The 13,670-nt window shown below is 36.4% G+C and overlaps 1 protein-coding gene across 3 annotated transcripts in view; it reads right to left on the bottom strand.

The window, feature by feature from the left end:
- The window catches only part of PLEKHA5 (pleckstrin homology domain containing A5), a 238,983-nt gene that overhangs the window by 53,484 nt on the left and 171,829 nt on the right, over positions 1-13,670 (bottom strand). For 2 of the 3 annotated variants that reach the window (XM_028119753.2, XM_088025565.1), the window contains exons 14-15: positions 11,747-11,866; positions 10,871-10,924 (exon numbers count right to left, since the gene is read on the bottom strand). The exons of the other annotated variant lie outside the window; for it this stretch is intronic. In XM_028119753.2, the coding sequence (XP_027975554.2) occupies positions 10,871-10,924; positions 11,747-11,866 (174 nt within the window). The remainder of the gene's footprint in view (positions 1-10,870; positions 10,925-11,746; positions 11,867-13,670) is intronic. 3 annotated transcript variants of the gene reach the window in all.

The following is a 13,670-nucleotide window of genomic DNA, read 5'->3' as shown; positions in this document are numbered from 1 at the left end:
GCACAAATATCAAAAGATGAAAAATTCCAAACTAATTATCTAAACACAAGTATTACATTTCCATTAAAATAACTATCTTTGTATGACATATAGCGTTAAGATATTAACCCCCTTAAAAAAAAATCAACTGAGTCTCATTATTAATAATACTGGTGGACTCAGCAGAATCATGGGGGACATGGGGTGTCAGGAATCCAACTGCCAGTTGTTCTATTTATCTAGCAACTCCTAAATATTAGTTTCAAAGTCTTTATATTAGAAATTAGACCAGCTACTAATGCAGAAGGAACAGGATATTCTAACTCATGAGATAAATGCTCCTGAATAATTTTGGGGTAAACAGCAGGAAAGAGAAAGATTAGCAGTGAGCAGAGCCAAGACAATCATTCATATAATTTATCCTTGGAAAAGATTAATTCTTGAATCCTCCTTTAAGTATAAGAAGTGGTTAAGTAGAAGCACAGACCTGTACCTCTGAAACAAATAATACATTATATGTTAAAAAAAAAAAAAAGAGAAGAAAAAGAAGATAGCAGGAGGGGAAGAATGAAGAGGGGGAAACTGGAGGGGGAGACGAACCATGAGAGACTATGGACTCAGAAACAAACCGAGGGTTCTAGAGGGGAGGGGGGTGGGGGGATGGGTTAGCCTGGTGACGGGTATTAAAGAGGGCACGTTCTGCATGGAGCACTACATCAAAAACTAATGATGTAATGTATGGTGATTAACATAACATAAAAAAAGTGGTTAAGTAGTGGCTTAATTGGTCTTTAAAAAGTTTATGTAATAAATCATCTAGAACTGTGTTGTCTGACAGAACTTTCTATGATGATAAAAATGTTCTGTATTGGTGTAGCCCAATATTGTAGCCATGTGACTCTTCAGTCCTTTAAATGTGGCTAGTATGACTGGGGAAAAGAATTTTACTTTTATAAAAATATAACTATTTTAAATGTAAATTTAAATAATCACAAATGGCTAGTGGCTATGATATTAGACAGTAGGCTTAGAAATTCTAGACAAGTAAGTTTGATCTAATTTTTTCCCTGATCTGGATCTTATTCCCAGAAGGGGAAAACATTTGGTCAAGTTCTGTCTTGTAACTGAGTTTGAGTCTGAATGCTGTGCTAACAGCGTCCTTCTTTTTGGGAGGAAGCCGTCTGAGATGACTCCTATCTACCCTACAGAGCTTTTGTCCTGATAACCAATGAGAAGACTCATTTCTGTGCTGTCATTTTCTATTTAAATGGAAAATGGACTTTTCCCAAGTTCCTAATGACTTCTTAGGAAAAGAATTTTTAAGGATGAGAATCTGTCTTAACAATAGCAAAAACCCCTGATGGCCTAATCACTGAAGAATTCATTTCTCAAGAATGTCCTCCTGCGTCTAGATCAATAAACTCTTAAGAAGTGTGGCAAGACTAAAACGCTAAAGAATTTGACATGCCTAGGGTGAAGCTTTGAGGAATGCGGGGTTCTTTATAAACAGGTCATTTAGATAATGACAATGTAAATGCCTTAGACTCTCACTCTAGGAACATCTCAAAGTGCAAGAACCTGAGATTGAAGGGTATGACTACCTATTGAAACTACTCATTGTTTAACAGGGAGCAGGGAAATTTGAAGTGACTTTTTAAATAGAGGAATGTAAATAAGTCTCTTTATAACTGATGGGGCAAAGTATGGAGGTCTACTACTGTGAAAATTTTAAAGCAATCTGAATAAACTGTCCATGCTATATAGGTTCTCTAAAAGTAAACTTAGGGAAAATATTACTAATATATTCAGAAGAATCAATGGTACTTTAAAAGATGCCACTAGACAATATATTTTCTCTTTTTCTTCAAGGGAGAAAGATGGATTAAAAAAACAAAAAACAAAAAAGGGACAACAAACTGGGACACTAATATAGGAGTCAAACATATCTGACATTCCCTTAAAAGAAAAAGCAGAAGCATTTCTAAACTGGCTGATGCAGTAAGTACTGGCTTCAGGATCACTGATAAGGCCCACTTATTGAGAAACATTATAAAAATAACCTGAACCCAGCAGGAAAAAAGAAGGGTAATCTCTATACTCACAACCTCATTTAAATTGCTGAATTTTTAGAGCCTCCATTTTGAGAAATATATATACCTCTGATACGTTTTGAAGAAAACTTCGAAGGTCCCAGGTAATGTCTTTCTAAACAATTTACTTATTTAATTTATTCACAGAGAGTTTCACCCTTTTTTACCAAGGGTCTTTTAAGCTTTTTTTTTTTTAATTAAAATCCTTTTGGCTACAGGATGAACTTTACAGATCTGATTTTTACTTCAGTAGCTTAAACTATTTTCCTTATTTAATGACTCATTCTTTCTTTTTCATTTTTTATGAGCCAAGGTGACATTTTAGTGCTCTATAAAAAAGCAAAGTTACATATCAATATCCACTATACTAAGAGGATTTAAGGACTCATTTTTAATCACTATTCCTTTAGGTTCAAGGAACAGATTATTATCTGATGCTACTACCATCTTTATTCCTGGGATTCACAGGAAACCAGAAATATTAAAAGAACTCAAAATTCACTTTGTAAAAATGTATTATTGTGGATATGATGTTTCATATGGTTATATTTTTCTCTTCTTTGCATGGATTTTAACGATACCATTCTTAATTTTTAAAAAAGATTTTATTCATTTATTTGAGAGAGAGAGAACAAGAGAGAGAAGGAGTGTGGGGGAGGGGCAGAGGGACAGGGAGAGGGAGAAGGAGACTCCGCGCTGAGCACGGAGCCCCAAGTGGGGCACTGGGCTCTCCTGGGCTCAGCCCAGGACCCTGAGCTGAAGACATATGCTTAACCGACTGAGCCACCCAGGTGCCCCACCATTTTAAAGGGACAAACATTCCAAGAGTGAAAATCTGGTATCTCTGGTTAGTAAAAAAGGTGTTCGTTTTGTCTGTGGGTAAATCTGCTTGAAAATATATTTGAGCTTTATTATTTTTTTTAATTTTTTTAAAGATTTTATTCATTTATTTGACAGAGAGCGATAGGGAACACAAGCAGGGGGAGTGGGAGAGGGAGAAGCAGGCCTCCCGCGGAGCAGGGAGCTAGATGCGGGGCTTGATCCCAGGACCCTAGGATCATGACCTGAGCTGAAGGCAGACGCTTAACTGTCTGAGCCACCCAGGCGCCCCTAATATATCTGAGCTTTAAATCAAAGTTAAAATATCTTCTAGATATAAGGACCTGGGTTTTATTAATAGCAATTGTATTCTGAGTGACAACTGGTACTGAGTAGCAGATTTCCTACCATTAATTTAAAGATTTATCAGCTTATGTTTTAACTACATAATCACACTCTTAGGTCAATCTTAAAAATGATTTTGGCATTTATGCTCAACTTTATTTCCTTCCTGGGCTTTGAAAATAATTAAAGAATTCTACTTTGTAAGCACTAACTTCCTGCCTTACACACTGAGCTCCATAAATCTTTGCTGAACATTCTGAAAAAATTAATAAAAATGAGATAGAAACAAAAGCTAGTCATTGAACTATAAAAATATTTGCTTTTGTAAATACAAAATAGAACTCTATAAATATTGTGCATTTAGGAGGGGTGGCGAAATTGTTTTCATTTTCCCATCTTGTTAGATAGGAAAATAGAAGAACTCCATTAATTTTGAAGGAAGTCAAACAGATTTAGGAAAAAAGGAAAGAAAACTCCTTAATACAGTGTACTCATCCCAGCTTTGTGATTTTGGGTAAGGGATTAAACCTGACTTATGGGAACAAATGTAACTGGCCCACATGCTACAGAGGGTATATATAAGCACCCAGGTGTGATGACAATGCTCTGGACTGTAAAGTGTTACTTAAGCTGTAGGATGAACAGGTACTGGACAGGTGTACAGTGTAGAGAATGGGATAGCTTTTATTTATTTATTTATTTATTTATTTATTTATTTATTTATTTATAAAAGATTTTATTTGACAGATAGAGACACAGCGAGAGAGGGAACACAAGCAGGGGGAGTGGGAGAGGGAGAAGCAAGCTCCCCGCCGAGCAGGGAGCCCGATGTGGGACTCGACCCCAGGACCCCGAGATCATGACCTGAGCCGAAGGCAGATGCCCAACGACTGAGCCACCCAGGCGCCCCGGGATTGCTTTTAAAGTAGTATTGAGAAACACTGACCTGCTGGCTGGAGAAAATGGGCTCTAGGGTAGGAAGTGTTTCACAGGCTGGGGTGGTGGTGGTAGAGGAGTGAAGGTTTGAATGACAAAACAAAGAGACCTTATTTTGTAGCAAAAAGTTTGGGAAATTTTTGGAGTTAGCTGAAAGACACAATGTGGCAGGTGCTTTTAATTTGCCAAGATTTTGTGATTCAATGGTAACGAGGAGCTTATTTGTACCATTAAGGGTGTTATGATGGCCTCTATTATCCTTACTAAACACCATGCAGATATTGTGTATTCAGCTAAAATAACCTGTTCAGATAGTTCTACAGAATCTCACAATTTTCCTGTTTTCAGTAAAACTGTTCTGAAAGTACTTTAAATTTGAGTTTCATGGTATTTTAAACTTGAACTGTGGTGGTGGTGGGCAGATAAAATATTAGGAGAACATATTGTAACTACAGGAAGCTGTCGGACTTAACTCTTCCGTTTTTATAAATTTGTAAAATTTCCACGCTTAGAGTGGCGGAATAACAGAACTGTCATACCTTGGATCCTTCTAGGTAGGCTGCCATTGGTTTTTCTTTTCATCCTCTAGGCAATCAGACCATCCAAGACTGGTGTCAGGTTCTCCCAAACACAGCTGGAGGAGAAGACTGGGTTCCACTTTTTTCTTTTCTCTTGAGGGCTTAAACCACTTTGAGTTCTAGGTCTAAGCCAATAGCTAAAGTAAAGGTTCTGACCCTTCTCAAAGCCCAGGGAGCTCTTCCCCAAGGATGATGAGTTCAATACATGTTACACCAATGATGTTAAAGGTTAACAATATTTTGAACCATTTCTGCTTTTAGTTTTTTGGTCAGGGAACTGAAGGATAAGATGACAATTCAAATTTTGGACACGTTGGGGTTGTACTGAAGGCAGAATGAGAATGTCCAAGTGCAGATTTCTACAAGCAACTAGAAACACATAACTGGAAAGGCAGAGTGAGAACTTTTAGATACCTTTTGTGCCCTTCTCCACATCCTATTAGCCCATCTTTTATTTCCATTCTTGCTGAGCCAACAATCACTTTGTGCATGGGAACCCACTAGGTGCTCATGTCTGCATAACCTCAATATGCTGGAGAGATAGTCTTGAGGCAGCCCTTGGCCAAAGGAGGATGGGAGTACAAATGCTCCACCTCCTGTTGTTCAGTTGGGCAAGTCTGCAGTGCTTCTTTCATCAACAAGTATCAGTCAGATGAGGCCCAAGTTGCCTCTGGCAGTTGATAATATATTCCCTCCTTCCCTGCTCACTTTCTTTACTCCTGTACCTTGGTATCACTTCCCAAAGTAAACTTCCTGAGAACAAGCCCGTATCCAGGCCATCCACACCACAGACTCTGTTTCCTGGGAGAAATCCAGGGGTTAGAAATGAATAACTAAGAGACAACTAGTAAAATGATGTGTAGATGAATGCTTAGATGAGAGAACACTAAAAACCAGAGAACTTCTACGACGCCTGGGTGGCTCAGTCAGTTAAGCATATGACTCTTAATCTCAGTTCAGGTCTTGATCTCAGGGTCATGAGTTCAAGCCCCACGTTGGGTGTGGAGCCTGCTTAAAAAACGAAAACAAAAACAAAACCCAAATCAGAGAACTCCCCCAGTTAAGGTTGAGATGAGTGAAAACAGTTAGCAAAAAGGGATAGATTAATTACTAGTAAGAAATAGGAAAACCATGATAATAATGTATAGGCAGTGGACAGGCCAAGAGATCAGAGTTAACACAAAGAATTTTCAATTCTAATCTACCCACTGTCTATTTATTTATATATGATGTCATACACTGCTTAAGAATTTTCTGGGGATTATCTCCCTCTCCCCACGACTTCTGTGATCAAATATGCAGAGGAAGGGAGAGACAGAAAAAGAAGAAAGGAAGAAGGAGGTATAAGGGAGAGAGAGGAAGGATCGCTCTTAATAGTAAGGCATAAGAAAATACAGATATTCTTCATCATGTAACTAGTAGCATTAATGTTAAATAACATACTTTAATTTTTCCAGTTTCCTTAGTTTGCTTTTGCCAAAAGCCTATTCTATATCCCCTAGAAACATGATCTCTCCATCATCCCTGAAAACAGAAGTTCCAAGACCCCTTGAAATATTAGAGAAAATGGGATCTTGCTTAATAGCTCCACAGAATGAAGTTGCTGAATTGACAGGAACAATGAAAGCCATCAAGAATCTTTTCAATCATCTTGTTAGAATTTTTTTCCCTTATAGGAAAGCTGTCTTTCATGAACACAAAGAACAAAATGCAAAAAAGTATTCTTGGATTTTTACCTTGAATGGTTTCAGTACCAATTACATACATTCCGTTAATTGTTCCTTTCTACATTTCTCTTGGCATAAGTATGTTTAAAAGTGGTCAGATTGTGTCTACATAGAGTTTTCTTTCATTATAGTTCCTTGAAAGGATATCGCAATGCTACTACAAAACTTTTGCAAATTAGGAAGTTTAGCTTACTCTTCAAGATGTTTTAAAAGTTAGTATTAAACCAAAATGAGTTTATCTTCCCCACAAGCATTTGAGGATACTTAAAAAAAAATGTACTGATAAAATAAGACGAAGATTTCGCTATTGAGTCTTGCAAATCTTAAACATTTTTGTACAACAAAGAACACCAGAGGTATGCGTGGGCTGTATTTTTCTTTTATTGTACTATGGCAAACTGGTTTGTCAGGAGAAATTTCCAGTTTTTCTTTGAGAATTTGAGGATAATGAGATCCTTTCGTCATCTGATGTTAAAGAATATACTCTTTGATGCTATATTCGGAAACTTGACTTAAGTGTGTTCTAGCAGCAGGGAGACAGCTCTAGCTGGGTAGAGGTAAATCAGTTTCATTAATTATTGGAACAGAGGCATATTCTTTTCACAAAGAACTTTTGAATACATGGGGAAGAGGCAATCCCCAACACAAATGTGGCTGATTCCTTTCCCATTCCCAAGCAAATGTTTCTGGTACAAGTAATTATGATGATTCCTGAAGGGAGAGGGGTAAAGGCAGAATGCCATAATTTTAAGGGCAATTTGTAAAAGCACATTCAATGTTACAATTTTATTTCTGAAAGATGAAAAAAATACTTGCTGCAGTACCAGTGCAAGTAAAGCTCAGATTTGTAGAAGTCAAATTCCATTTTCTGTAGCAAGTATTCTTAAAGGAGGAGGTTGGCCACGGGAGTGCTACAATAAAATCAGAGGGGGTGAGGAGCCGTGGTGCTGGAGAGGGTTGGTTACATGTTTAGTTTGCCCACAAGGGGGCAGCACACCGACAAAAGGCTTGTGAAGCCCAGCTTCAAGTTCTCTGATCCTTGTGCCCATTCCTACCTACCCTCCTCATTCCCTAGTCTCAGTTCATAGCATCTCATTTTGTTATCCCTGCCTACATGGCAAGCTGGCAGGAAGGTTTTAGGAAGAAGAGAAAGAGAACATCGTCTAAATTTTATCACGGTTCCTTTTTACTCACTAGCAGGGAGAGTTAGAAAAAGCATGTGAGGAAGAAAGGAACAAAGGGAGGGAGGAGCTAAAATAGGGGTGAGGAAAATGGATAAAGGAATGGAAAAACATGCTCACTTCCCCATTCCTGTTCATCTTCCCTTCATGACTGACCAAAGAGTTAGGTACTCACTCATTTTCTAAACAGAACCTGGATGAGGTACATGAAGTATAACCAGTTAGGATTACTGTATGTTCACAGGCTATCTTAAAATTCACAATGACAAATAAACCTAGGCTGGTCTTAATAAATGTAGACTGTGAAAAGTCTACTAACTGGGCTGTACAAAGCACAAGCAGACGATAATAGGATACTTCAGAATGAAATAAAAAGTAGAAGAAAATTCTACCGTATAATTAGTATAGCTTTTTTATTGTTAAAAACACTTCAGTACAGGACTCATCTTCAAAATGGTGCTCAATTAGAAGCCAAATTATATTGCTCAAGCTATAGGGACCAGGAGTCAAGATTTTTGGACTGACTGTGTAACATGCAGATCTTCAGAATTTCAGAGAAGGCACTTTAATTTTTTATTTGTTGTAAGCACTCTGGTAATATCAGAAGTGAATTTACCTCTGAAGCAGCTCAGAGACTATACTTGGCTCTATTTTTCATGAACAGTGATAGGAATTAAGAGAATTTCCATCAATAGAAACTTTATTTTGACTTTCTCACAAAGGGTAGGAGAAAGACTACATTTTGTTTCTGGCCTTAGGTTATTCTAATGATTTATTTGAGCTAGAATAAGTATTGAAAGTGGGTATTAATTAGTATATGTTCATTTGGTATGATATGTAGTATAAAATGTGACTGGAGCCTTTTCCTCTGACTTTCAGATTTTAAAATCTATTTTTCAATTTGTAGTTATATAAAAACCAGGCAACCAATAATGCTAATAAAAACAACAGACTTGTTAATCTAAAATAGGTTACTGGCAGTAACAAGATTAGAAGCTGGAAATGTTTTTGTTTTTTTTTAAAGCTGGAAATGTTTGAGTGAATGAAAAAAATTTCATTAAAATTCAAAATTAAGAATTTTTTATATAACTTAATAACCTTACTACTGATATAAAGTAAAATATAGAACAGTTCAAAAGTAAATATTTCATTTACATTAAATGTAATTATTTAAAACCATAAAAAAACTTTCATTTATTTAAAGAGAGATTTTCTTTAGGAAACCTTAAGGTATGATACATATATTTAGGCATATGTGAGTTTCTGGGCAAAGCCACCACCTTGTTTCTATATATTGTCTAATTACAGTCTAAAAATGGCCCATTTTTTCCCAACAGAAATAGTCTTATTTCGATTGTGCAAATAAGCATTCAAACAATAACTGTAATTCTTTTCATTACCACAAAATCTCTGCTGACATGTAGAGGGAATAGAGTGGATCAATGAAAAATTGAGATTTTTGGAAGCCACCTACCCTACAGGACCATTCAGATGGTCCTTTCCAACAGCACAGGCTCAGCAGAGCATGCTTAGAGAGGACCAAGGGGAATAGAAACTTTAGTCGGATCTGGGTCTCTTGGGCAAAGGGGAGAAACAGAGATCAACCTGGGAAAAGGAGCTGAGGAAAAGCATCTTAGTAGCAAATGGTGGTATCTTCAATATATTTACCTGAACTTTCCAGGTTTTTTTTTTAAGTTTATTTATTCAAGTGATCTCTATGCCCAACTTGGGGTTTGAACTCACAACTGGGAGATCAAGAGTCACATGCACTGACTGAGCCAGCCAGGAGCCCCCTGTGATTTTCTAAAGGTCTGTGTCTCTGTAATTCCAGTTTTGATTTATTGAGGTAAGTAACAAATTACAGCAAACCACTAGGTTTATTTCCAGAGATACTATATAACTTCAGATTCACATTTATATCCTTGTTTTTTAAACCTAATTTTTGTAGTATCCCATTATTTTTCAGAACTATCTCTACCTTTATAGGCAAAGGAGCTTTTATGAAAGTTATTTACCATGTATCTTGGAGGCTTTCTGGCAATGTCACATTTTGAGGGAAGACTTATGTTTACCATTTCATTGGCTAACCTGTCTTTATTATATTGCTTTCAAAGTGTACAACGTAACACCGTGGTTAAATTTCAATAGTACCAGTCCCTGGAGACTGGAATTTGGAGTCATGAGATGCTGATTTCTAAAGCATCCCTCATAGGCAAAATCATTATGAAAACATGTTGTGAGAAAATAAATAAACTACATATTAAGAAAAGTATATTTCTTTTAAAAATTAAAAAAAAGGACTGAACATCTTTTAAAGGGTTATCCTAATGCAAAATCCCTCTTTAAATATAACTAAATTAAAGCAGTACATTATTGTTTTATTTGAAGCAGGGAACTATAAATATGTAAACATCTGTCCTACATCCTTTTCCATAGTAACTTCTTTCATTTGGTAAAAATGTTCAAGTTTGAACATTTTGAAACAAACTAAAACAAGTTATGGCTTAATTTCTATAGATAAAATGCATTCACTGGAAGAAATTCTGTGTAAGAACATATCAAAAATTCTCACCAAATTAAAATTAAATATTAAGAGAGAGTTTCATAAAAACTAAAATATGGAAGTGTCAGTCCCTATTCATGAACTGCCATTCACCCTAACCATCCACACCCATTGCTACCACTGAGATAATTCGAGGAATGGTAGGCCACTGTAAAACTGACTCTACATAGCTTAGCACAGACCAAACACCAGGAGGAGATGGCAAACAAGGACCCAAGTTACACAATTAAAAATGACCATCACACTCTTCACCCATAGTTAAACTTCCCTTTGGGAAGTTCCCTCTTGGTCTTCCAACAAGGCATTCATGGCTTGGTACCTATTTGTTTAATTAGGTCAGCTCCAAGCGGAGAGAAGCCTTAATGAGTATGAGTGTTCTTGGGATAAGAAAAGGGAAGTCTAGAGAATTCAGGCTCTCAATTTTCTGGTGACCCAGTATCTGTATTGCCCCTAACACTCACAACTGTCCTTTCTACTTGTTTTTTTATTTTGTTTTATATTTCTGAATTCCCGTTAAGAATCTTATTCTGTCACTTGAAAAAGTCATGCTATTAGCTCTAAATGAATAAAATATCGGAGTAGCCTGGAAAACTGCACTACATTTCAAAGGTTCTATTAGGTATTATAAGCAAAAAAATTCTACAAATCCCACCTGGTGATCCAAATATATGGTGTTCCTTTGAAGATGATGTGAAAGAATTTCATTCTAGTAGGCATCGATCAAGAAACAAAGGGGATAGAGAAAGAGGGTGTAGAATTCATGAAAAGGTCAATTTTGAAATAAAAAAACAGGTAGTTTACCCCAACCTACTATGTCACAGTACACAACTTTCACAGACATGCTCCCCTGTAAACTGTACAGATGACATATTAAATTATAAAATCACACTTAGTTTTATAAGAAATTAAGTAGACATGCACAGAAGCTAAGATATTAAGCAGAAAAATCCTTCAAATGGCTTTAGCAGACTCAGTGTTACAAGTTTTACATGTTAATACTTTTCTGTGACATAGAACTACTTCTTTGGATGTTTCTCATATAACCAGAGGCTATTAAACCCTTTGAGAAATGTTTACGTGTGTTCCTTCTTTTAATCAAGAACAAAACAAATATCTTGAACTTAATCTCTGACATTTAAAAGGCAGTATTATTACAAGTATAACGAATTTTCAACTTACTACTTTCCAGGAAATTATAGGATTTTTCAATATGCTTTATCAGATGTGGAAGCTACATATACGGTGAATGATAACCCTGTTTTGCAGTCTGTATGTGTTTCCTATCTCACGACCAGAAGCTGGTCGGTGGGTGAGCGGGTTGGAAGGCTAGGAAGAATTTCATCCTACCCCTATCTCCCTTTAATGACGTATAAGTGAAATCTCAAAGGGTCAATAAGAGATCATAATGTCGCTGCAATGATTGCATGGGCTCATGCTCAACACCAATGACACCGATCAAACTGATTAATGAGTGGCTCAAAGTGAGTGGTAATGGGAGACGACACATACAAAACTCTTCATAGCTGACCTTTGGGCTGTGGGCCTCAAGTTTCAGCTGCATGAGCTGTGCTAGCGTATGGTCCCGGACACTGTTCAGTTCGGCCTGCTGCCGTCTCAGCTTTATTAGCAGCAGCGTAAGCTCCTCTGGCTGAAGGAGTACAATTTAAGAATCCAAACAGTGGAAAACAGATTAATTGTTGTCTTAAGTGACAGATATTAAACCAAGATTTCTTGGCAAGTTTCCTCTTATGGTTGACATCAAACATAGTGCCGAGGCACTATGAAGAGAGGTCCTACATAAATGCATAGATATCTAGAGAAATAGAAGGAACAGTGTTACTTAGAAGATACAGCAAAACAACAGTGTATTAAGGCATTTTCTCAGAACTCAAGAGAGAATATTTAAATGTTAAGTATAAAAGAACACAATGCCAGAAAACCATTATAAAGGTTTGTACATAAGAGCTATTATTAAAAGATATTTTAAAATGACACCTAAGACTTTCACAGCAACAGAACAATACCTGCATGTTCAACACTCTATTTTAGAGAACAGAAGGCAAATAAAAAGAATTAAAATTCATGTAAAACTTGGATGATATCTTCATATCATTAAACTAAGTACCTGGGATCTATTAATTGTTTCCCAGTTATATTTTTAAATGTCACTGTCAGTGTGTTCACAGGATATTTTAAATGACCAAAAGATCAGTTTTTATTTTTTAAGAAAAAAAAAAAAGACAGCACTTACTACAAACAGAAACATTCCTTGAGTATATAAACCCTCCTCCCACACTCTGGGGAAAGCAGAGAACCTTTTGATTTTTGATTGGTTACTATGATCCCTAAGGGAGATAAATTTTCAAAGGCAGAGATAACATTCCTTAACAGGCCAATCTGATATATTTTTCTTTGTTAGAAATGCAATAAAGTATGGTCATTGGCAATCTTACAGGTCATAAAATATTATTTGGTGTTTCTCTGAACTTTGTTATGATTAAAAACTGCAGATGGGCCAGAGGGAGACTCTCATCACCTAAGGGCTACGGTGTGCTCTTAAAACTTCCAGGCCAAGAAGCGTTCCTGAGATTGATCTGTCTTGCCTATACCACAGTGCTAATGCTAGCTCTCTTCTGTTCATTTGCTATTGCTCTTTATTTTCTACACGACGCTTCTATACAACGCTTTTAAGGGACAGAAATAATTTTTAACTGTTATCTGAAATTATATTCAAAATTATTGCCTTCACGTGAGAAAAATATCAGAAGTAAACTATAGTTACTATAGGATTCTTTAGAAAGAGCGATCTACATGGATGAGACAACAGTCTTTTATATTAAAGAGTCAAAGAACGTGTATGTGTGGGACTTGAAGAAATTTCACAACAGGAAAAGAATAGCTGCTTTTGCTCTAATGCAAACCACATCTGGTGACCTCATGACTATGGGACAGTCTGTCTTATGACCACCATATCAAGCTCTTGAGGTCTTGCCAAGGGGAAGGCAGGGTGGTGTAAGGCAGGTAGATATTGTAAGACCCAGAGTGATATTTGAAAGAAATACCAAAATAAGGAATCTAGAGACTCTGGTTTATTATTTGCTGAGTTAAAAAGATAAAGAGATTTTCAAAAGGACAAAAGGCTCCCATAAGTTTCTGATATATTTAAACTCTGAGGCAAAATAAAAAACAGGCACATTTTTGACCTGCACAAAAGGAGGTGATAATTAAATTTTATCCTAAATATCCACTAGAGGGAGCAAGGCAGAAGATAAAAATTCATAATATGATACTTAGCATTATCTTAATGCTATAATGCTCTGTGTCTGTCTCTTTGTCAGATCAACAATCTCAGATTTAAAAGTTTTTAGTTTTAATCAAGCAATATTTATAACCTTTAATAAATAAGCTGCCAGTAGTTCAAAGCCAGAATATCTTCCTTATATCTAAGCATG

This window comes from Eumetopias jubatus, unplaced genomic scaffold (assembly GCF_037043125.1).
Source record: "Eumetopias jubatus isolate StellerSeaLion01/CBP00866 unplaced genomic scaffold, mEumJub1_p1.0 scaffold_8, whole genome shotgun sequence".
Taxonomy (NCBI): domain Eukaryota; kingdom Metazoa; phylum Chordata; class Mammalia; order Carnivora; family Otariidae; genus Eumetopias; species Eumetopias jubatus.
The sequence above is the reverse complement of the archived record's forward strand: the minus strand, read 5'-3'. Positions and strand labels throughout refer to the sequence as shown.